The sequence below is a fragment of the Acartia tonsa genome, chromosome 4, assembly GCF_053477335.1.
Source record: "Acartia tonsa isolate MP-2025a chromosome 4, ASM5347733v1, whole genome shotgun sequence".
Lineage (NCBI taxonomy): Eukaryota > Metazoa > Arthropoda > Copepoda > Calanoida > Acartiidae > Acartia > Acartia tonsa.
The window spans coordinates 22,520,326-22,546,800 of NC_137263.1; the positions used below are offsets into that span (position 1 = coordinate 22,520,326).

Sequence of the window (26,475 nt, forward strand, 5' to 3'; positions counted from 1 at the left end):
AATTATCATTAACATTAGAGAAAATAATAATGAGCCTTACTCGCCCATAACACGAAACACACACACACACACACATACATATCCACACACACACACAAATACAATGTTCATGTATGAGATTTCCCACCATTCCTATACATACATTTTATAAATACACATACGATTACGCACACACACAAATATCTTCACGCACATACAACCAATTTATGTCATGTATATTTCCCCACCCCCAACCCCCTCAACCCACCCCATCGCATAGATCTAAGCACGGTTTGATTGTTTAACCGTATATATATACGTTCTACGGAGTATCGCTGTGCTAGCGTCCGTCAGACTAAATTTACGGCGCCGTTTCAAGCAGTTTCGCACAAACCTTCGTAACGCAAACATGGTAGCGTATTTTTCGTTTGTTTGTGAATTTTTCTTTTGATTTTAAGTTAAATTTTTAAAATCATTTATAGAAAATAAACAGTTTATTTCCCAAAAACTTAATATATAAACATTATAAATATAGTTTAAAGTGAAACATTATTGTAAAGATTTATATAAGAGACCAAAATAGAAATTTATGGTTATTGTTGTGTGTGTTTAAGCCCGAGTGAAACTTTGTTTTCAAAAAAGTGAAAAAACATTGTGTTAAACCCTTGGGGCACAAACTTGATATCCATATACATAAGTTAACTAAGCAAATGTGAGAAAATTAGAATAGTGAAATTTTGTACGCTGATATTGTTCATAATATTACAAGTTATTTAACAAGAAATCTGTGCATATTAACATTGTTTTTTTGACGTTGTCACACGATATTTTGCATGCGTATACACGAACACAAACACAAACTTTGATTACAAGTTTTCAAAGTGTGTCACTCTTATTTTTTCTTACTCCAGAAAATATTAAGTAGAAAGTTTGGACTAATTGCACAGTGACAATAATTAACATTTGACATTAATTACAAATCAAAAAATAGGTTTGTTAAATCTAAGATTTTAAAACCAAGCAGTTAATAAGAAAAGGAAACAAACTTTCACATATGAGTAATTGTAAATCTGAAATGATATCCTACAACCATTTGCTCAATTCTAATTGAAATCATATTCCTCTCACCTAATTATGAATCACAGAATGGCCGCCCATTATTGCCCACCCCATGTCCCCCCTCCTCTGCCCCGCAAGGGTATCCTTATGTTGCCCCCTCCCCCACCTCCAATGTCAAGCATGCCCCGGGGGCCGGGAAAAAGTTCCACCTGGAGCTACAAGCCCGGATTTGGCAATCCTGCAAATCTTGTCCCGCTAGGACCTCCAGGTCCACCACACCAGCATCAACAGCAGGGCGCCGGGAGACCCGGCGAAAGAATACGCCCAGAACGGCTGCACAGACGAGGTCTGTCCTCCATGACATTGTTTGATTATGAGGAGTTGGGCTCACGGCCAGCCTCGCACAACACAGCCAGTGCTATGACAATAGCTGATGTCTCTCCGCGGCTGGCCCTGCAGCGGATTCTAATGTTGTACGAGAATGGGGAGCACAGAGAAGCTGCGGCTTTCCTGCGGCGACTCGCACCGACAACCTTTAGACAACTGTTGCCTCAGCTACCGGCAGATCTTTTCATAGAATCCATGCCACATTCCCTGCCCATACTGGAGGCCTTGTATGCTAAAATGTTTCTTGCTGGTGACACAATCTGGAAAGAGACCGGACCAACATCCAACCTCCGCCCCGAAGCTGTTGTGTGGCAGATGGTCAGATTTTTTGCCTCACAGGAGGATGGGCTGATCGGCCAAATGAGATGGGAGTTCTGCGGACCGTTTATTTCTTCTTGCAAACGTTTGCTCAGCGTTCTTATTACGACTGAGCCTAAGGTGATAAAAATTCTGGCAGAACGCAAGAAGTCGTTGCAGAAAGCAATTGAAGGTCTGGGACAGCATGGCATGGTCGGCACATCAGATGAGCGTCTCATGAACCTTCACGATGCCCTTAAACTTGAGTTTCAAAAGGTGCAGAAAAGTTATATAAGTGCTCTGGAACAATTAGAGCATCTTGCTCTTGTTAACGGAGGCAAATCAGTGAAGGCCAGCCAGGCCAACGGGGCCAAGGCGCCCATTGCTCAAAGCCACCAGCGCCAGTTGTCGCTGAAATGTGACGAAATTCAGGAGCGGCTGATCAAGAACAAGACCTTGTTGAACGTGGTTGAGCCAACTCTGGAAAACACCTCGCTGGAGGTTCTCCTGGGAATCCTGCAGCAGAGAATAGAGTTGGACAAGGAGTGCATGTTCCAGTACACCCAGCTCCGCAAGGAGATCCGCACCACTGACGGCCAGGGTGTCGGCAGCGTGGCACCCATACTCATGCGGTATCAGCGCGGTTGTCAACAGGTAAGAAAATAAATATTAGGATTAGTTAACTTAATTCATCTGAGTAAAAACTATTTTTATACAATATTAGTTATTTTATTTTTATAGACAGCTTTCCGCAATAATAAAAAAAAATAAGATCTGTTTTGTTAGCACAGAGGGGCAGAGGGGCTGAAGGCCTGGTATTAATTTTATAATTTTTATTTTAATTTTCCTGGAAAATTGTTATACATGATTTTCTGTATGGCTGAGAATCGGTTCTAACCCAGCGGATATTAATCGTTTTCGAAGCCGTACTGGACATATATCACTTGCTTTCAAAAGTTAAAACTCACCAAGTTATAAAGTGTAATTGGATTAGGAGGATTTAAATTTTGGTAAATTTCCTTCTTCAACAATTTGTTGTGTCATTGAGTTGATTTAAAACTATTTGCTTCGCCCCTAGCTTCTAGGGGTGGTCGATGTGGTTTAGAAAAATAGCCTTAAACCACCCAATGGCATAAAGCTTTCCAAAAGATTAAAACTAATACGGCTAAGGAATTTCCAAGATCTTCGGGCTCAGACAAAAATCTTACTACTTTATATAATAGGATATAAACTTTCCTGTATTATACTGGTATATATCTAAACATAATATTAAAGGATAATGGATTCTGAGCCATACTGAAAAATCATGTATCGTACCATATTATAGATAATTTTCCTTAATAATAAGAAAATAAATCTTTGTTTTGTGACCCAAAAATAGAAATAATCCTTTTTTTTATTTTACTATACGAGAACACTGTCTAAAATATGATAATAATAAAAAATGAACTCTCATTGGAGGGTAAAATTAGATTTCACAAAAGAATAATGTACACAAATTGATTACTACGGTTGTATGGCAAACCACATGAATATAAGTAACTTAATATTCCAAGTAGAAGCGTAAAAGTTCTGACCATTTTAAACTTTAACCCTGTGTGCGGGAAAAAAGTTAACGGGCTCTCTATTCTGTGAAGAAAAGGCTTGGCACATCGCAGGTGTAATTCTCAGGGATCTAAAGGGATAAGACAATGGCCGATTAATTGATGTACATCCCTAATGATAATACACAAAATTACCTCTCATGCAGATTACAATTAGTGGTTGAAACTCAACTATATGAATCAACCAATCAAATTAAAAAAAGTCTCCAAGGTTGTTAAGCCAACGAATAAAAAACCGTTACTATAGGCTTTGGGGACTAGTGTAATGAACAGCCCAATGTCCCCTTCCTCCCTGTGTATTTCTACAGTTTTGACCCATCATACAACCTAGTGAGGTTTCAGCTGTCACTTTTATTTCCACCCCATCTCTCAAAATTAACATTCATTTAAAAATATATATTCAAAAAATTACATTCTTTTGTTCATTTCTAATCTGCCCATTTAAAGATTTTTTGTTTTAAATTACGGTCATTATTTTGGAGATGTATTAATTTTAGATGGTAGATTGCTTTGTTGGATTTTAATATATACGTTACGAGTCATAGTGGAAAATTAACTTAAGGATTTTTTTTTGAGAAATTCAAAAACATTGCCAGAAATTCGGTTTTTGTTATTTTAAGTAACCTATATACATAATATCCAAAAAGGTCTATTTTGGAATCTAAAATATGTTTAGAGTTTTTCTTTAAGATTTCTCTTTAAGAATGCCTGTTAGTGTTAAGTGCTACGAATATTATTACATTTTTGTTTGGCATTTGACCTAATTTGTGTAGTATTGTAATAGGCTTCCCTTTTTCATTATTGACAATGTCATTCTTGTTTTTGAATATCTAATATTAATTTTTTATCCATAGATAAGTACAGTGTGTTTTTTTTTATGAGAACTTTTTGAAAGCAATTTTACCCCACTTATAGTTATCAGAATTTAATGATTAATGGCTTATTTTCTTTGTTTTTTTAATGCAATTTATGAAACAACAAAAATATTACAGTTTTTGTTGAAAAAGTACAGTAAAGTTAAAAATTAAAAACTTAGGTGTCAACATCTAAAAATGGTTTTAGCGCATTTTTCTTATGTTCAAATCTTCTACCTTTTGCAAGAATGGGTGCAAAACGCTTCAAAGTTTAGATATAGAGCTAAAAACTTATACAGATAATATTGGGGACATGTACTAGAATAGGTCAAAGTTTGAAGGCCATATCTCAATCAGGGAGAAAGTACTGGCCCCCCAAAGTCGACTACTGAATATCCAATTTTTTCCTTGCAAAGGGTAGAAGATTTGAGCATAAGAAAAATGCGTCAAAACCATTTTTAGATGTTGTCACCTAAGTTTTGAATTTTAGATTTTACTTTACTTTTTAATTAAAAAACCAAAATATTTTTTTGTTGTTTCATAAATTGCATTAAAAAATGAAGAAAATAAGCCATTAATCATTAAATTCTGATAACTATAAGTGGGGTAAAATTGCTTTCAAAAAAGTTCTCATAAAAAAAACACACTGTATATTAAATATATGGAAAGAAACAGAAAGAAATGATGTTTTCCAGTATGGATTTAAAACCGATTGATATCCGCTAAATTAGAACCGGTTATTAGCCATACAGGAAAATATTGTATAGCCTTAGGCCCCTCGAGGCAACAAAACAGGATTAAATTTTATAATATTTTATTGTAATATCCGCGGAAAACTGTCTATGATACGATTTTTATTTATTTTTAGTTATCACATTGAAAACTATTTAGAATCATAAAACATTCAAATAAAATAAAATACAATTAACATACATAAAGAATTTTATCATTTTGTTTATAAATTAAATCTAATCAAGTAATTTGAAGGTCAATTTTAAACGTGAAAATATCCAAGGTATTTCAGTAAATACTTTCATGTTCTTTAACGGCGTTTTATGTATGTTATCAAAGATAAAATTATTTGCATTATTTCTAATTCTATCACTGTATACATGAATGTAGAATAATGACAGGAGAAAAATTGTCGTCAATTTAGCTAGCTAGCATGGAACTAGTTTGTTGGCCTGTTCGTTCATCTAGTAAGAGGGGAGATGATTGGGTTAATGGGTTGGATGGATGGTTGTTATTTTAGCCCGCTGCAAGTTTCCTTTTTTCAGAGAACATGAAGAGCCAAGTAGTAATATATCCATGTATACACATATATGTACAATATGTAACAAATAAATATATATACAGGGTGTTTTTTTTTAATAGGACAAAAGTATTGCTTAATGTAACCCACTTGCCATTGACAAAAATTAATAATATTAGAAAATAGAAATGGAAAAATAAAAATGGATATAGAAGAATACGTGGATATTGTGAGTGATTCTCGCATACCCTGGTAAAATGTTTCTTCCAGCTGGCTAATATATCTACCTCCCTTATAAATTTACCCCGTATCCTATCCTGACCATGTAAATTAAGATATATAAGTTGGAAAGAATTTTAATGTTAGAGGGAGATTTGAAATCTGCATCAAATTTTAAGGATTTTTTTTTATAAAATTCGTTTTTTGTATAATTCTTTATCTAAAAGCGGAAATACAATCTAGGTTAATTAATTTTGACATCTGTGATTGGTGGATTGAAAATTATCTGCGCTCTGATTGGAGGAGCTTAAGTGTCGCAATTCATTCAACCAATTAGAGCGCAGGTAGTTTTCAATCCATCTATCCTATTGGTCAAAATTTATGAACTTAAATCGTATTTCCGCTTTTAGATAAAGAATTATACAAAAAACGAATTTTATAAAAAAAATCCTTAAAATTTGATGCAGATTTCAAATCTCCCTCTAACATTAAAATTTCTTCCAACTTATATATCCTAATGTAAATGTATTGACCAATATCTTAGGACCCTAATAGCAACCTAAATTGACGACAAAACTTTTCCTGTCACAATATCCCCATATTCCATATCCATTAAAATAAAATTGAAATTTCAAACAACAAAAGCTCAACAACCTTCATTTTGTTTCCAATATTCTGAAAAAATGAGCTTTTTTGATCACGGAATAGATGGAAATTCATGCTGAAATTGCTTAATTAAGGTTTGGGAGAAAAAAAAGCTTGCCAGGCCTTCCACTTCCATTTAGAAATTTGCAAATATATACAATATACAAGGTAGATATATACTGCGCATACATATATGTTATGAGTATATATATTTTAGCTACACTTTGATTTAAATCAGAACAAAATCTTTTATTATGTTAGATTTTCATCTCTTAAAACCTTTTTCTATGAAAGTTTAATTACTATAAAATCATATAAATTACTTTTTGTATGCTAAGTGTTCACAACAAGACTATTTTAAGATTAAATGCCAGAAAAGTTTTACTTAAAAAGCTATGTCTTTCAAACATTAGGTTAGATTATTGATTTTTGAATGAAAGTATTAAAATTAGAATAAGGTATTATACAGAATAATTATCAAATAATCAACAAATCCTATTCTTAACCCAGATAAAAAAAGTTATTGATAATTTGACCAACTGAAACCAACTATGTTATCCTTTAGAAAACCAGGGCTCGGCAGCCGCGCACAAGCCTCAACTTAAAACCCGCTTATGTACAAAAAAATCCGAAAAGATTGATTGTTTGTTCAGGAACAGGTTTAGACATCCAGCTTATAAGTTATAAAATGACGATTTCACTTATGCTTACACGCGGCTGACGCGCGGCTGCCGAGCCCTGCTGAAAAGCTCTGTGTATAATTACCGGCTGGCAAAGTTTGAAACATGAAACCTAAAACTTGGCTTACAACCAAACCAAATTAACCAACATACTTCAACTAATGTGGTCAAATCAATAATGTGTAATATATCATTTGAAATTTTCATTTTATTGAAAATAAAATTAGGCTATGTTTATAAATTATTTTCCAGTGTGGCTTCGAAACCGATTAATATCCGCTGGATTAGAACCGGTTTTCAGCCATACTGAAAAATCATATATAGGATCGTATACGTATTTCAGACAATTTTCCATAAATATTTTTTAAAAAACATGCAATTAATACCAGTTTTGTTAAGTCGAGCCTTTGGCCCTTCAGGACTTACAAAACTGGTTTTAATATTAAAATTTTTATTTTCATCAATCGGTATATGAAGAGATATAATTAGTACCTGATTATTTACTAAATTTTTTCAACTTTCATAATCATTATTATTTATGTAAGCACCATTGTAGGCAAGTTAGTGTTTCTTTAGTTAAAATTCCTGTATATGCTAAAAAAGAATTACATAAGCATTGATTTTTTCTGTATGTAACTCTTTACTTAACGTCTCTTTGCAATTTTTTTGACCACCATAGAAGATGAAAGAAAAGTCTGTGCGTGTGTGTGAGTATGTGTGTGTGCGTGTGTGTGAGTATGTGTGTGTGTGTGTGTGTGAGTGTGTGTGTGTAAACAGTCTGCAACCCTGAACTTGAGCGCAGCTGCCAATTTAGTTTTGAACTGAATTTAGTTTTTCCTTCCAGTCATGATCATAATAATTTTGTCCATGAACGTGCACTACTTCCAATCAGGAAGGAAGGGGCATTGGGCTGTTTATTAGACTAGTCCCAACGTTTTCTTATTTGTTAGCTTAAAAACTTTGGGGACTTTTATGAGATTTTGATTGGTTGGTTCTTCCAAACGTTTCAGCCACCAATTGTAATCTAAAGAAGATATAATTTTGTGTATCATCATTAGGGATTTACATTAATTTATCAGCCTTTGCCTTATCCCTTTAGATCCCTGACGTGGATTAGAGAACATGAAATAACAATCTAGATTTGCTTGTCCACCAGTTCTCTTTATGGAGTTATATTTAATTAACACTTTTTTGAGATGTCATTCGTCTTAAGGTGAAGTCAATTATAAGATTAAACCAGGTTTTTAGCCCCGAGATGCCAAAGGCACCGGCTAAAAAAACTGGTTTTAATCTTATGATTGTACATCTTTATATTCGTAGAAAGCTGGTTATAATACGATGCTAGACATAGTTTTTTCGTATGGATGAGAACCGGTTCTTATCCACCGGATTCGAATGAATACGAGAAAGATGAGTTTATAGTTTACAATTAGACATTACGTGACATCCAATCAACCAATTGATAGTAAAATTCAGATATTCATGTTTTAAAAAACTCGTTTAAGACATCTTTCATGTTTTACCTCCCTAGATTCATATATGTTGATAACTTTTAATTAGATGCTGCAATGTTACCCCCATGGTAAAATGGTCTACTTTAGATTAAATTGATCTGGAAATTTGTAGAAAAACTCTAAAAAATATTTTTAAAAATTAATGATTAAAAAAAATCCTTCATTCCACTTATGCAAAGATAGTAAAAGGTAAAAATAATCTTTAGTTTTAAAAAAGGAAAATCTAGATTAAATACTTTGTTTTCAAAATATTTATATTTTTAATTTCTTTTAATTATAAACATGACAACCCCCCCTTAATAGCTGAAGCAAACTTGACCTCAATTAAAGGTAATTTTATTTATACTGTCTCAACCATGACACTTTGGTTGAGTATGACTTCCGAATTAGCGGGAAGTTCTCGAGATCTGTTGGCGAACATACAAACCCCCAATACCAGGAACCATCAAGTTTCAACAGCAGGTTTGAATATAGATTTATTGATGAAATTATTTCAAAGTCCTGAAATTACAAAATCAATTAGTTCATAATTCCAGTTATTTATAACCACGTAATCTTAATTGCTTTTTTTAAAAATCATTTTTCTCTACGGTTAAGAATCTTTGGAAACTTTGGCTTTAAAGGAAAATTATTTGGTTTAATAAATCATTGTTAAATGCAAAATAAAGGCACATAAAAATACTAAAACATATATTAATCATTATTAAGTTTCATGTTTAGCTGGCTAAAGCCTTTTTAAAACTACATATAATCGTCCTATACACCATTCTTCTTAATAAAAATAACAAATTCTACCTGAAGTTCTTATGGTTTCAAATCCCTGGTATACTAGGGTCGTTCACACACTATGAGACCAATGATAGGCCCAATTTTGTTCTCCGAAATCTTCACACACTCATATCTCATTCAAAAGTAACAAACGTGCGCATCAAAATATATAAACAATCCATGCCGCGTCACATTATGAAAGGAAAGCCAAAAAAGACGACATTTGCGCTTAGTTTTAGGATAATGATAAGGAATTAATTTCGAACTTGATAAACACAAAGCTTCCTCGAAAAGAGGTTAAGACACACCCCCCGTTTGAAAGTCAAATTAACTTCCTTAACGAGATTCAAGGTTTATTTGCGCTGAGCACTAGCAACATTTCTCACTAAACTCAACTCACCATAATCACATGAGAATGGCCACATCCCGAAAACGTGACAATTTTGCTCCTAACTAAATGAAACCCCGTGAAATGCATACACAATATTATACTCCTCACTAGGACTCATAATACCTCACATTTTAGGATAGAAGGATGGGGATTGGTTTGTACCATACAACATTCCATGCACATGACAATCACAAGATCACATACACAAATCCTAAAATAGATAATCCTATTAATCATGATGTTGTAAATATAACAACTTATACTAAATAATAATCATTTCATAATCAATAGGTAATAAATCATTATTAATAAATCAATAAGTACCTACGAAATCAGGTCGAAATGTAAACAATAATGGTAAAATAAAACGAAATAAATCTTAGACAAGAAAATTAAGATTTATAGGTACTTAAAACTAAATTTGTTAAGCATCAAAAAGAGTAGTAAGAAAAAATATTTCAAAATCCTTGGGCAGAAAGTTTTTCAAACTTAATGAATAAGAACTGTACTATCTTAATCAACAATAAAACTTTTTAATACTTAAAGAATAGCAAATAATAATATCTTCGTTAGAATTTTCATCGGAATTATGAAAAAAATACCAATTTTTCTTTGTAAAAAAAATGAGACTTTAAATATGAATTTTCAATCATTCCTTGATCTGAATAAAATGTTTTACTTGATTGAAATTCATATATACTTTCTTTTTAAAAAAAATCTGCTAAAAATAATTGATTTTTTTCTTAGAATAAATATCGAATCACGCAACCTCGACACATTTATTCCTTTTTGGTAAACTTTTCAGGTAAGTTTTATAATGAATTGTACTTTTGAAAAGAATTTAAACTCAATAAAATTAAATTTGAGCATATGAAATAGAATAAAATTTAATCGCATTTCATTTGATTCTTATTTTAGGCATAAAATAGGCATATGAAAAATGTGGCTTTTTTACTAAAAAAAATGTTCTCAATTTTCATAAAATAAGAATCAATTATTGATCATAATTTTTTTTTTTATAACCGCTTTTATTTTAATATCTGCGATAAAATGAAGGAAAGGTTAATTTAAAATATGCATAGTTTATCTTAAATTAATTCTGTGATATTCATATAAATAATAATCAATAATTTAATAATATCATACATCGTGTTCATTATTATAAATGCTTATCTCATAGAAAATAGAGTTTATATTTAAACATGAACGAAAATATATGTACCTAGGAAAATAATTGCTATAAAATACTTCTCAAGGTTTAAAATTGCCCTGTCCGAAATCGCTAGGTACATATATTACTACGAATCTCTGCTCTCGGAATGAAGAAAAATCTTTACGCGTGGATTATTAGGAATCCTTGCCTCCGGAGTGAACGAAAAACCTTTATTTGCTTACAAAATAAAACAAATATCTTGATTTTTTGCGATAATCTTTTTAAAATAATAATCAGAAATATTTTAAACATTATCATAATAATTTTACATGTTGTGTTCTTTACTTTAATGCATTATCTCATGAGAATCTGAGAAATAACATTTTTTTAAGCAACCGTGAACCATGAAAAATACCTCGAAAAATAATTTTTAAAAAATCTATTTTTCTCAATCTAAAAAAATCTGCAAAAATCATTTGGTAGTTAATACACACAACTTTTGCTTTTCGAAGTCATACTTAAAGAAACAAAATCTTTTAAAATCTGCTTTAAAAGTCTAAACAATTTTGTAGAATTTTTGTGCTTAAATATGAACAATAAAATTAGTTGAATAATGAATACTTATTCTTTACAGAACCCTTTTAGGTTCTCTTCACAAGCTTAATATATAACTTGTATTATTTTTTCTTTAAAAGATCATTTTCACACATAAATAGTTTATGTTGTAAATTAGATTTGTGGGGTTGGTAGACTTTCAATAACTTTCTGGCGGCAACACCCGCCATATTGCAGGCCCTTTACCCTGTGTCGGGCGGCCAGCTTGGCAGCAGCCAGGTCGATTCTTGATTCACAACAACACCAACCTCATTATCAGAACCGGCTGCAACACAACCAACAGCGTCAACTGCAGAAATAACAGGTTTCTCAATAGCAGCATCATAAGCAGAACCAACAGGTTCATCATTAACAGTTACGGCAGACCCAACCGGCTCATTATCAACAGCTACGGCAGTACCAACCGGCTCATTATCAACAGCTACAGCAGTACCAACCGGCTCATTATCAACAGCTACGGCAGTACCAACCGGCTCATTATCAACAGCTACGGCAGTACCAACCGGTTCATTATCAACAGATACGGCAGTACCAACCGGCTCATTATCAACAACTACGGCAGTACTAACCGGTTCATTATCAACAGCTACGGCAGTACCAACCGGCTCATTATCAACAGCTACGGCAGTACCATCCGGTTCATTATCAACAGCTACGGCAGTACCAACCGGCTCATTATCAACAGCTACGGCAGTACCAACCGCAGATTTCTGCTGACCAGCTCCATAGTCAGCACTTGTACAGATAAAACCACTACCAAAAATGGTTCGCCACAACATAGACTGGCCCACTTTCTGGTAGGTTGATGGAAACACGTCAGGATGTGTATTTCCAATGATGATATCTAAGCCTCCACTAATATATGTAAATCTTTCTGGCGGCATCTTAAATATTTCGGCGGCGGTTTCCGGATGGACCGAGCGCATCTCGTTGCCACCTCCGAGGTTAGGCATAACAGCTGCCTCAAATTCTCTCAATTTACCATCCCTGTCCTTCAGATAGAACACCACATTGCGGCAGGATGATTCACTACCGTCAGCAACAGAAATGTTTGTATATCTGCCGGTAGATTTCAGCTTCAACTTGTGGGACATCTTCTCAGATATAAGTGGTAGATTCGCACCAGAATCAAACATGACGGCGGCATGGCAGGCGCCGCCGCCAGGTGCTACAACTGGAACTATTTGCAGCAGGAAGGTACATGTACTAGGCGCAGAACTTGATTTGTAGACTGTATTCACACTAGCACTAGCCTCATGCAACATACGACTATGATAACCGTCGCAATTATTGGTGCCACAGACACCAAGCTTATCCGATTTATTACAATTGTCAGCAGCATGACCATCACACAGGCAGAGTTCACACAACTTATTCTGCTGGACAACTTTTTTTCGGTCAACAACATCCATCTTCTTAAATGTGGGACAACGGAAAATAGGATGTTTATCCTCGCAATTTTCAATAGGACATGCACTATTCCACTTGGAAGTTCTGTCCTTTCCAGCCCATCCATTCTCATTGTCACTGCGGCCAGACACTTGCGCGGCGGCAGCTCTGTCACGATTTCTCTTGCCGGCGCTATTGTCATAGGACATATCACCAGCCAACATTGCTCCCCTGGTCCTCTCCAGCAGTTCTACAATCTTCTGGATGTTTGGTTGGTTCATGCTACCTAGCTCCATCATAATTTTCTCTCTCAAATTTTCAGGGCACTTGTCTTTAAAAATATGAATAAGAGTTAGGTGGTTGTAATCCTTAGCTGCAGAACCAACGATGGCTTCTACTTCCTGCATCATGCTCTTGAAGGTAGCAATTGCACTAACCACGTCCACAGGTTTATCCACAGGTTTCATCTTGTTCAGCTTAGTTAAAATCCTCATGAACCGGCGAGTGTTTGATAAAAACATCTGATCGAGAAACGACCATTGTTCATTATGATCTCTAATCGCTGACACTTGCTTGCGTAGTTCCGGGTTGGTTATCACCTTCTCCATACACAACATCAGACTTAACCTCTGGTCAGCAAATCCGTAACCAGAGCATAGATCCTTAAAGACCTGTTTAAAGTTTGGGTAATCCGTGTCAGTACCGTCGAAGGACGGCAGCAAACTGTTGTCCCAGCGCCCATACTGCGGGTTGGAACTCCGAATGTCCACGGCAGACATACTTCTGGAGAGAATGGCAGGTGTCCCACTCTCATCCAAGTTAGATGAACGACGTTCCATCTCTCTAAGCCTTCGGTACATATCACGTACTTCTTGGCGCAACTCCATGGAAATTTTAAGCACTCCCATGTCCATCTTCACCTTCTCAATGACGTCGAGGTTCCTGGCGACAGTGCTTGACCTCGCGTCGTCTGAATCATTGTCAAGCCAGTACAGTATTTTTGTACACTGCTCCAACGACGCATAAACTTTATCTGCAACAGTTTTCTGCTCACTAGCTTCATCCAAATCACGCTTGAACTCGCGCAGCTCACTAGTATCCACGGCAGGTTTTAGACTTTTTATTAGGTCAGATTGGTCCTTGACCTCACTAAAAATGTCACGAATTGATTTTAAATTCACATTTTCACATGAACTAAAACTTTGGCAGGCTTTTAGATTGTCATAAAACACTTTTAACTGTTCGTCAAACACTTCTAGCCTTTCACTGCCAATAGCGATAGCTCGCTCAATTTTCTGCTTTTTGGTTAGTGGCATATTGATTCACTAGGTAATTATTTCACAGAAAAATTGTCAATGTTTTTTGCATCAATACACTATATGCTATTGATCTATTGAAGAATGCTAACGCCTATTCTTCAGATTCTTTGAAGAATGCTAATGCCTATTCTTCAGAACCATTTGAAATTGCTTGTGCAGCTCCTTCAAATATCAGGTTATTTGAAATTTGCTAATGCCTAAACTTCAACCTTCACTTCTTTGAAATTCGCTTGTGCAGCTCCTTCAAACTCCAATCATTTGAAATTGTCTCAACCATGACACTTTGGTTGAGTATGACTTCCGAATTAGCGGGAAGTTCTCGAGATCTGTTGGCGAACATACAAACCCCCAATACCAGGAACCATCAAGTTTCAACAGCAGGTTTGAATATAGATTTATTGATGAAATTATTTCAAAGTCCTGAAATTACAAAATCAATTAGTTCATAATTCCAGTTATTTATAACCACGTAATCTTAATTGCTTTTTTTAAAAATCATTTTTCTCTACGGTTAAGAATCTTTGGAAACTTTGGCTTTAAAGGAAAATTATTTGGTTTAATAAATCATTGTTAAATGCAAAATAAAGGCACATAAAAATACTAAAACATATATTAATCATTATTAAGTTTCATGTTTAGCTGGCTAAAGCCTTTTTAAAACTACATATAATCGTCCTATACACCATTCTTCTTAATAAAAATAACAAATTCTACCTGAAGTTCTTATGGTTTCAAATCCCTGGTATACTAGGGTCGTTCACACACTATGAGACCAATGATAGGCCCAATTTTGTTCTCCGAAATCTTCACACACTCATATCTCATTCAAAAGTAACAAACGTGCGCATCAAAATATATAAACAATCCATGCCGCGTCACATTATGAAAGGAAAGCCAAAAAAGACGACATTTGCGCTTAGTTTTAGGATAATGATAAGGAATTAATTTCGAACTTGATAAACACAAAGCTTCCTCGAAAAGAGGTTAAGAAATATACAATTGAAACAAGGGAAAGTAAAATCTACAATTCATCAAATTCATTGCATTTCAATCTTGTTTTAGATCTGTAAGTACATTTTGTGACTTTAAAAACTGCATATTCACAAGGTCTTCAACATTGTTTATGAGTCTTGCTGCCCAGGGAGGGAGGGGACATTGGGATGTTTATTACACTAGTCCCCAAAGTTTTATGATTGTTGATTTGTTGGCATAACAGCATTGGGGACTTAAAATATTGTGTATCATCATTGGGGATGTATATATACTTATCGGCCATTTTCTTATCCCTTTAGATCCCTGCTAGCTGCCTGTTTATTTTTTCCAAGGACATTTTTATCTACCCATTAATGATGGTCATAAAAATATATGATGGTATATTACTATTTATTGACTCAAGTGTTGTAAAATTTGATTACAATATTTTACGCCTTTATAAAAAGGAGTACTGATTTAGCTTTTTCCACTTTTTGGTTATCTTCATTTCTATTACTTAAAGACTTCAAAAGATCCCAAAAGCCTATAAATTTTCGAATTTTAATATAGGTTCCATTAGTTCAAAAGGCTTTTTGTATTTGAAGAGACAGTTCTATCTTTTCAATGCAAATGCCCAAGTTTTGATGTACACCAATCTTGTTTGTATGATATTTCCTGACCACTCAATAAGTCCTGGCAAAATATTTGAATTTGTTTTCTTTTCATTCAATTTCCTTTCACATAAGATTATTATCACATGAATTAAAATCATGAAATGTACAATTTTTACGGGGGGGGGGGGGGATCAAATAGAAATTTCAAATCATGTTATGTACAAAAGTGTGTGTTTTGTAGTTGTGTGTGTGCGTGTACGTGTGCATTGAGTGTGCCGTCATTTTCGCACATTTTAAAAAATTCCTTAATGTTTATCAGTATGTAATAAAATAAGTTAAATATATATTTTTTCGATGCCAAACCGTTTTGAGTAGATAACCTTTTTATTATTACATAGGTTTGTGGAGTTTATGATTAGCGTCTGAATTTCATTTTGTGTAGATTCTTACAGGGAAGGATAGGGTGTGCATAAAAATTGACTAATGTACTCTCATTGGCTACTAAATATATATATATTTTTCAAATACACTTAAAGTTCACATAATTTGTAATTTGACGTTTTGCCTATATGACAATATAGGTTTTTTTTGCACATGCGATAGGACACCTTGCATTTTGTATTTTGAATGGAATTGAGAGAAAAAAGTCTTTATGGCTACATGATGAAAAATTCTCTATGGGAATAAAAAATAAAAAAAAAGAATTATTCTGACTTGTCTTTTAAGAGAAAACTTCCTGTTATAACTAGCTGAAGTTTTTTAAAGCGAGGCTACTAATTTACTAAGTTATGTTCATTTGAGGGTCTCTAGAATACTGACTTATACACTTTATACAATAGATGTAGAATATACTTGGATATTATGACAGGGAAAAAATTGTCGTCAATTTAGGTTGGTAATTCTCCTGTCATTTATTGGTCAGTTATTTTATCCCGCTACAAGTTTCACTTTATTAGAGTATATGATAATCTGGTGCAAGATCCAAGTAAAAATATATCCATTCTTTATACATATGTACGCAACTTAAAAATTTTTAAATATCATTTTTCTGAGGGATAAATGAAAAATACAATATTCTAGTATACACTTTTTTTTTATAAAATTTAAACTAATTTCTGTTTTTAAATTAAGGTTTTTGACTAATTTCTAAATCCATTTTAATGTTTAACCCCCTGTGAAGAAACATTTATACTTAAAGTTACCTCACACAGTAACAGGGTGACTGCAAAATAATTTCTATATGCAGCTTAAGATAAATCTATCCTATTGTATTAAGTAGTAAAATTTTTTTTGCTGTAGCTTAATATTTAAATATCTACTAAACCAATTGAGTTCTCCATTTTATGAAAGCTTCTTATAGGTTCCTTGATGGTTTTAGGCTATTTATTTTTTATATCTAAATTTGTTCTTTGGCTATTTTCCTACTTTCCTTACTTCCTGCTAATTTTAATTTATTCCTCTTTGAAAAAAATAACTTTATATATTTTCATCTTTTTCCCTCTAACTATTCGCCAAGACATTTCTTTTATTACTTTCTTTATTGACGACAACTAAGGTTTTCTACTGTTATTTTATTTTAGATGGTTATTAATGTTTAATTTTACAGACTTTGAGACAAAAAGTTTATATTAAAGTTTACAATAATTTTATTATATAATAAGAAAATTTGATAATGAAATATAAGTAATCTGCTGTCATCTTATGATTAAAATTTTACTTTATTATATAACTAGCGGCTGCACCCCTAAAGGCCTCTAGGGACACGTTAAATTGTTTCTTTTCAATCTATTTTAAAATCAGCTAATGACCAAAAATATTTTTTTACCCTCCCCCAAAATAGATATAAACCTTCCCGGTACCTATGAGAAGCTATCCTGTTAAGGAGAACCCGATCGATTCAGTGGTTAGCGAGATCCTTCGGTACAAACAGACAGACATCCTGTTACTTTATTATAAGCAGTTTTGTCATTTGTATGCCCTTTTTCAGTTTTTCAAGTCCATTTTTATCAAAAATTGAACTTTTAAAACCTTCAAAAGTCAAAAATAAAAAAATATTTTTCATGGGGGAAAAAATATGTCGAGTTTTTCTTGATTTTAGGTCGGAGCCGGAGCTGCACCAAAATGAAACGGCTCCGAAACGCTGAATTTATAAGGATTTTATTAAATATTTCATTTGCGGTCACCCTGTACTTACAGTGTCTATCTATCTATGAAAGGCCTATTCTGGCCACAGGAGGCAACAAAGTTATTTAGAATAATTTTGGGCAGTGAAGCATCTTTTATTTAATATATCATTTATATTGGTTTTAGATTGAAAAATGTTTTTATTTTAAAGAATACAAAACCTTTTCTTCTGTTATAATTACTGAAATAAAAAAATTTACAAACTTTTGACTGGTTGATTAATTAAATTGAGTGTACAAACGTTTCAACCACTATTTTTGAACTTCAGAAGGGGTAATTTCGTGTATCATCATTGGGAATGTACATCAATTTATCGGCCGTTGTCTAATCCCTGGGTTGCAACCCATGTGAAGATGGTCATGGGCCTTTAGGTTGCGAAAATAAGCACTTGCAAAACACAATACAACCTCCCCTCCCCTTCGATTCCCAACCCACTCAACACTCATAACTTTCTGTAATTTTCCCTTTTACTTTAGTTGGACCAGAATTCAAGGCAAATATTTTTTTTATTTTAATCATGTTATGTATGCATTACCTTGTTTACAAAGGAAAGTCTGTAAAATAGAAGAAGCATCTTATATTGCCTATAAAAAAAGACATCATACTTGCCTACCATTGGTCAATTAAACTTATATTGGCCTATCATTGGTCATTTGTGTTGTGTGGCGTTATTTAGAAATTATAACCCAAAAACCCCAAAAAATCACCAAAAACTTACTTTTACATTTCTACTTTATTAGAATGAAATCATTTTCATAGTGGGAGGGAGGGTTTTTATAGCAAAAGCAAACTTGTTATATACTTTTCCTACTTTACAGTCGTCAGCTTATAACAGGTCGTGAACAACTTCAAAACTCTTTTTTTTCATTTCACAATCCTGCATTGTTCATTCTTTTCTGTACCCAGGGATACAGGAAAGGAAAATGTTTAATATTCTTCAAAAAACTGCTGTTAATTTATACCATTAGTGTCTCTAATTGGTAGATTTAATTTATTTCCCATTGTCATTTTTATCCCTGTTTTTCAAAGATATTAGTTTTTATCAGGGATCAAAAGGGATAAGACAATGACCGAAAAATTGATGTATATCCCAATTGATGATTCACAAAAAATTAGTGGTTGAAACATTTGAACACGGGTATAGTCCCTTTCGTAACATCGCACCTTATGGGGCGATTGTTCGTGTTTTTTACCGTAGCTTTTCTCCTATTTCTAGTCCCTGCGGGGGGCTCTTACTATGCGGGGCCAATTACCTAACCCTGTGGGGCAATCACCTAACCCAATATAACCTGACCTAACCTAAAATAACCTATAAAAAGCCATTTTAAAAATACGACGAATCGGCCCTTAAGGGACGATGTTACTAAAGGGACTATTCCCGAAAACGTTATTATAAAACTTTGGAGTCTAGTGTTATAAATAGTCCATTATATTCACACTCACATATCCTAGAGGGCCCACGGATTTTTTTGTGTTAGAATTTTAAAAAGACCACTCTAACAATTAAAGTTTCAGTAAAACTAATTAAGAAATATAAAGGCTAAAAAAACTTAATTCTATTCCTAAAATCATATTTACATTATAATCCAAAACCAAAGAAGTTATTATCATTTAAAAGATGTTTTTTTAGAATTTTCTATAATCAAGGTACCTAATCAAAATTTCAAAAAGGAAAAAATTCGTGGAACCACCAAGAAATAAACTCACGAAAATTGTATCGGGTAGCAGTGTCACTCAAAGGGGGCCGTCATCATCAACTTTGTGATGGGTGGTTTCATCCAGGGATCTAAAGGGATAAGACAATGGCCGATTAATTTCTGTATATCCTCAAATATGATACACAAAATTACCCTTTCTGTAGATTATAATTAGTGGTTGAAAAGTTTAAACAATCGACGAAATGAACTAACCTAATAATAGTCCCCAAAGTTAACCCATAAGATAACGTTATTATAAAACTTTGGGGACTAGTGTTATAAACAGTTTAATGTCCCCTCCCTCCCTGAGTTTCATCAGCTTGGAGCAGGCAGTATGGGGGGGGGGGGGGATTTCAAGCAATTTTATTCTTTATTTGGGGGCGACATTAATTTAAAGAAAGAAATGTAGGGGGAGAGGGAAGTTGATAGCTTAATGATAGGTGAAAATACTCCCAAATTAGATGGTTCATGGGGATATTTCTGTTTGTTCACATTATCACTTCTTATCATGCAAGACAATCTAAATAAAAAATTGGAATAGGCCTGTATTTGCATTTTAAAAATGACTTTTGCTTAAGTTAACTCAAGTTTAAGATTATCCTAAAGTAGTTTTTGTCTGTAGCTTAAAATTTCGATAACTAATGTAATTATTGAGTTATTTAGGCTATTTAAGTCTTATATCTAAGATTGGTTTTAAGCTTTTTTCCTTCTTTCCTTTCTTCCTCGAATACAGAGCTGCTAAATGCAAGATGCGCAGCCGCTAGTTAATAATTAAATCATCTTCTTTTTATGTCTTATTGCCTTGTAGTAAATAATATATAAGATTAACCTACTAATTTTAAGTCAAATTCTTATTTTTTCTATTCTTCCTAAATTCCTATTTTTTCAAGACTGACATTGGTCGTTGAAAAATAATAATTTGATTTGAGGTTTTATGCCACTGGCAGCAGCAACTATCTAAGTGCAACAATCACAGGGTTTGAGAGATGGAGATATTTATACACACACATACACACACACACACACACACACATGCATGATAGTTGAATAAAGGCATATTGATATAGTTTGTTAGTAAAATTTCCTCCAATTTTCATCGTCAAAACGATTTTTAATATTGTTTAGAATAGCATATTGTTATATTATCAATAAAGAAAAACCTCAATGTATAAAAGAAAATGATAAATTCGATTGGCAGAAAGTTTGGGCAATATTTCTGTGTGATTGGATATTTCCATACGATCACAATTATACACAAAATAATGTGTAATCAAATAAACTGAAATGTGAAAATTCTATTGAATTAATTTATCTATCCCTCTGCCCATGTGCCTATAAATGCTCGTGTGTTTGTTTTTGTGTGTGTTGGACCCGTCTCTTATGACACCAACCAAACTCTTACTTTCACCTTGAAATGAGATTGAGGGGCGCCCCATTCTTAGCACCCCCCCCCCTCCCTTCTTCCCTTGAATGACAGGAGCTCAGCATCTAAGCACTAATATTGTGCCACACTATACACAAACATTTCAAATAACTTTTTATTTGGACAAAATTAGAAATAATCATGAAAAAATTGAAATAAAAAAATTTGAGTTACTTTTTCAGGAAAGGATAAAAACATTCATATGCTTCACAACATTTATATAACCGAATCATTTTCTTTTTAATTCTGATTTAGTTTTAAAACTTTAGATTTTAAAAGGCTTTTTAAAAACAAATATATTTTACAAAGAATTCCCCTTGTAAAAAAATCTAATACATTTGAAGAGTAAAAGTAAATTTAGTTTGTTATCCTCAGCTAGCACACTACCATTAGATAAAAATGCCCAGAGCCAAGTAAAAATGAGTCTCAGCTAAGCCAATGTTGAGCCACAGATAGAGCTGACTCCAGGGATCTAAAGGGATAAGGCAATGGCCTATGAATTTATATACATACCCAATGATAATGCACAAAATCACCCCTCTGTAGATTACAATTAGTGGTTGAAACGTTTGAACACTCAGATTTATAAACCAACCAATCAAATCCAAAGTCCCCAAAGTTATTAATCCAACAAATAAGAAAATGTTATTACAAGCATTTGGGGACTAGTGTAATAAACAGCCCAATGTCCCCTCCCTCCCTGTATCAAACTCTGTCCTTGATATCTTGAATCTTACTAATGGATCTTATTGCTGGCTACTGCCGAGCTATTTATATATCATTATCGCAACAGGGTAAAGGACTCATAGGCTGGCATTTGGGTGGATTAAAGTTTGATTAATCCACCAATATAAAAGGCAGTGATCTAAAGGGATAAGACAATAGCCAAAATATTGATTTACAATTTACATCCCCAGTGATGATACATAAATAACCTCTTCTATAAATTATAATTAGTGGTTCAATCGCTTGGACACTCAACTAAATAAAGCAACCATTCAAAATTCAATAAAAGTCCCCAAAGTTGTTAAGCCAACGAACTAGAAAACGGAAAACAGGACTTTGGTGACAAGTGTCCAATGTCTCCTCCAGTATTGAAAAACCTGATATGGACCTGCATAAAGCTTCCATGAAATAGAGATCTGTGTTATCGTGCAATATATTATTATTAAAGGTCATTTAATTTTAAGTTGATTGATAATTTTTTCTACTTTAATTTAAGATTTGTGCGAATATTTTTTAAGTAGGACAAAGTAAATTGTGTCTAAAATGGTTGATTTGAATAGATTTATTATTTTCGGCTATATTGAGCAATTTTAGTTTTTTTTTCGTCCCCTCCCCATTAAGAAGCAACGCCTTAAAAACATAAATAGTAAAATATCTGGAATTTAAAACTAAAAATTTAGACAATAAAACTGAAATCTAGCCAAATACCTCACTGGACCCAAAGTCCCCAAAGTGTGGAAAAATACCAATTTTATATGTGCATACCATTAGGAATACCACGAATTTGTTTTTCAATCAACAATAAATAATAATTCAAATCCATTTTACATTTCATGATAAAGATTCAACACACGATACACGAAATTTTAATTTCACACTTTCATTTTCTTTATCTGAAAAAAACAAAAGAATAAAAGATAAGAAGATGTCAATAAACAAGGATGACAACATCCAGAGACGGCGAACCTCTAAAATTACAATGAAGGACATACGAACAATAACTCTTGTAGAGTGTCAGAACTGAATAAGCAGAACGTCAATTTCTAAGTCTAAATTAAATTGTACAAAAGGACATACTTTCATTTTTAGGATTTGATTTTAAGGTTGCCTCGCTTATAATACATTACCTTGTTGTCCTAAGAATCATTATTGCAAAAATCAAATTATTAAGATAATCACACCATACAAAAAAAATAGAAAAGCTTTGCTTTTAAAAAGAAATAGTTTTTTTGTTTTGTTTTCCATGGCTGATTGGTTCTTAGCCCAAGAATTTCCAATTCTTATCATTTAAAACATCTTTTTTTACCACCCAAAGAAATGGGGATATAATTTCTCTTAGCGTACTACAGAGCGTATTAACACAAAACACACTGTAGTACAATACATAAAAAGTTGAAGGTTATTTTTACGCAACAAAATCACTCGATTTAGCTTCTCTCTCTTGTATTCAACTTTTATCAATGAATTCATTAAATAATTTTTCACAAAAAAAGATGTTTTGTGCTAATTGTATAAAAAATAGACGAGAAAAAAATATGATATTTTTGAGGTAGATTGAAACAAAAGCGAACTTGTTAGGAAAAATTAGTCAAAAAATATTCTTAATATCAAATCTTTTATAATAAATATTTTAGCATGCGAAGTAAAATTGAAGTTTAAAAATCAAGTATCTTGTTAAAACCGATGCCTTGGCTTTTTTTGGTTTCAGGATAAACGCAGACGTGAAAAACGTCAGTTTGGACAAACCGAAGAGTGTCTAAAATATTAAGTTGATTGAGTATTTATGTACAGGTTAGGAGAGGTTTAGATATGAATATATAAATAAGATTCCCGCAGGGTTAATAGACATTTTAAAAAAAAACTTTAAGAAGGTTTAAAATATGTTAGGTTAGGTTAAGTGTCCGACGTTTGTCACTCCTACTTTTTCCTAAGACCGTTTTTATAATCTACAATATTTACCTTCAACCTCTTCAATATTAAAGCACAGAGTGATGGGCAGTGGAGCCAGTGATAAAAAGGGGGAAGATAGGAAACTTTTGTGTCCGCAATTAAGATAAGTATCCACCATAACGAAAGTTATTTATTTAGATTCATGAGAAGGGATATGGAACATAAAGATAAACATAAAAACAGACAATATTATTTTCAAGTATGGCTTCGAAACCGATTAATATCCGCTGAATTAGAACTGGTTTTGAGCCATACCTAAAATTCATGTATTGTATCTTATTTTAGACAATTTAACACGAACTATAAAATAAAATTATTAGATTAACGCCATTTTTGTTAGTCTAGGTCTTCGGCTCCTCGGTGCTTTTTTCATTCTACTATCCGAGGAATGCTGTATAAAACACAATTCGATAAATAACTATTTTGTTTGTTTTGTTTTACCTCTTTAAATTTGATATTTTCTTGAAATTATAATATAGAAATCGAAATCTTATATAGTATTTTAAAGAGAAGAGAATTATTTTAATCTGCCCACCTGTAGAGGGGCACTTTTTTACATTTGTTTAATTGTAGGGGAGGGGTTACTTTAACTTTCATTTTCTAATTGATTGCACAGAAATTATATTTTGTTTCAGTAACATTGTCCCGTTAATAACAATATTATATGCATGATGGTATCCTATTATATAAAGTAGTAAGGTTTTGTTGTATAAAGCTTAAGATTTCAATAAATACTGAACCGATTGAGTTCTTCGTTTTAGGGAAGCTTTACAGAGCTTGATGTTTGCGTGTGTCTAAATATGTATCTATTAAACAAGATATCATAAACAGCAGAACAGATGTTTTTTCAGAGATGCTTTGCATTAGTTTAAGGAAGGTTTTAGGCTATTTGTTAGGTAATGATGGCGTTGTAGGCAAATATGATAAACCCTTAGGTCCTTATAAGAATTTAGAACAAGTTAGATTTATGAGGAATTCCTCTCCCCCCTCCCCCACTTATCTCTCCTCTTGGGAAATTAATTATCATATACTAAGAAAAATTTGTAAGTGATGTTTTTAACAAGGATAGTTTTGTACATATGAAGTACAGCAAGATTTTCATATGAAACTTGCAGAGTGCTAAAATAACGTATTACCCCTTCCACCCCCTTTTTACCATCCCCTCTCTTCTACTGGATGAACGAACTGACCAATAACCGAGTACAATGGTAGCAAGATAATTTGAAGACAATTTTCCCCTGTCATAATATCTACGTATATTCTACATCCATTCGTACAAAAAATGCTATGAAAAAGAAAAAAAAACATTAAAGGCAAAACTTTGTTTGTGTAACATAGTTAATTACTTACCTACGGAATTAACATAGTTATAGAGTATTAACGCATTAAAGAATTAACCTTTATTTATTTATAAATATGTAATTAATATAAATAATATTCCCACAATTAGGACCTTGAAAAATAATTTTAGACAAGTAACACTTTTTAGGAGCCAAGCTCCTCTATATCTATCTTTTTCTGTCAAAATATTTCCTTGAAATAAATTTAAAAAAAACTTAATAACCTTAGCCTCTCAGCCTCTCAGGCTGCTGAAGGGAATATGAGAAATTCTCAAAACTATTTATAGTGCCTATAAAAAAGGGGTTAAATTTAAACACTTTTAGCCAAAGTCATAATAGACTATTCTAATTTGGACTATTCTAATATGACGTTAAAAGGGATAAATCGGCCAAAATTTTTTTAATTACCCCCTATTTTATAGGCAATATAAAGAGCTTTAAAATTCTCGGTTAAGTTTTAATTTTTATCAGGCAAATATGATTATTCTAGCTTTTATATAAGAAAGACCACAGTAATCCTCTGACTATTAAAGATTTACAACTTTTTAATTTGTCTTAGCTATTCTTCTATTTATTCATTTTTTCTGTTCTACGTTACTTAAGGATGTCGTCCTTCTTGTTATTATTATAATTTTGTACTATATTCATATATTTACATAGCATAGACATTGGTCTATTATGATTCATAAACATAAGAAATTTATATTTATAATTTTAAATATTCTTCATTTAATATGCGTAGTAAAGCTACTCTTTAAGTCACCCATGTTTGTCTGTCTGTCTGTGAGTGTATAACGCTCATTTGTTTTTCGCTTTTTCATCATTCAACTCCACAATTGGATGTAGAATAAACGTGGCTATTGTGACAGGGGACAAATTTAATTTGCTAACATGAAACTCGTTCATTGGTCAATTCGTTCATCCAGTGGATGGGAATGGGGAATCGATATTTTTTCAGCTACGTGTTTTACCTTATTAAAGAAATTGAAAATCTAGTGTAATATCCAAGTAATAATACATACATTTCTCCAAAATTAATAAGTCTCATATGTTAATAATCTTTGTTCAAACTGGACACAAGCGTCCTTGTTGATTGTAAAAACAAGAATGACCACATCCATACGTTTCGAAAATAAAAATTATGGATGGATATACGGAAAAAGTGAACTATATAGCAATGTCATAAAAAAATAAATATTAAACTTGATAAATAAATTACAAAACTAGTAATCGATCTAGCACCCCAACTAATATGCAAATCTTATTAAAACTTTTTGAAAATATGTAGAATGTAAACTTATTTAATTCCTGAAAATTTCAGATGTCTATCCTGAAAAGGAGCCGAAAAAATCACGTTTCCCCAAAAACGTTTCTGACAGACGGACATTTCAAATTATAGAGTAGCTTCGCTACGAAAAAAAAAATAAAAATTTGTTGCATGAAA

At 32.9% G+C, this 26,475-nt stretch overlaps 1 protein-coding gene across 1 annotated transcript in view; it reads left to right on the forward strand.

Annotated features, from left to right (window-relative positions):
- The first annotated feature begins 360 nt into the window (after positions 1-360).
- The window catches only part of LOC145316455 (uncharacterized), a 152,842-nt gene continuing 126,727 nt past the window's right edge, over positions 361-26,475 (forward strand). Inside the window, exon 1 of the mRNA XM_080156966.1 lies at positions 361-2,376. Coding sequence (XP_080013092.1) covers positions 1,114-2,376 — 1,263 coding nt within the window. The 5' untranslated portion in view covers positions 361-1,113. The remainder of the gene's footprint in view (positions 2,377-26,475) is intronic.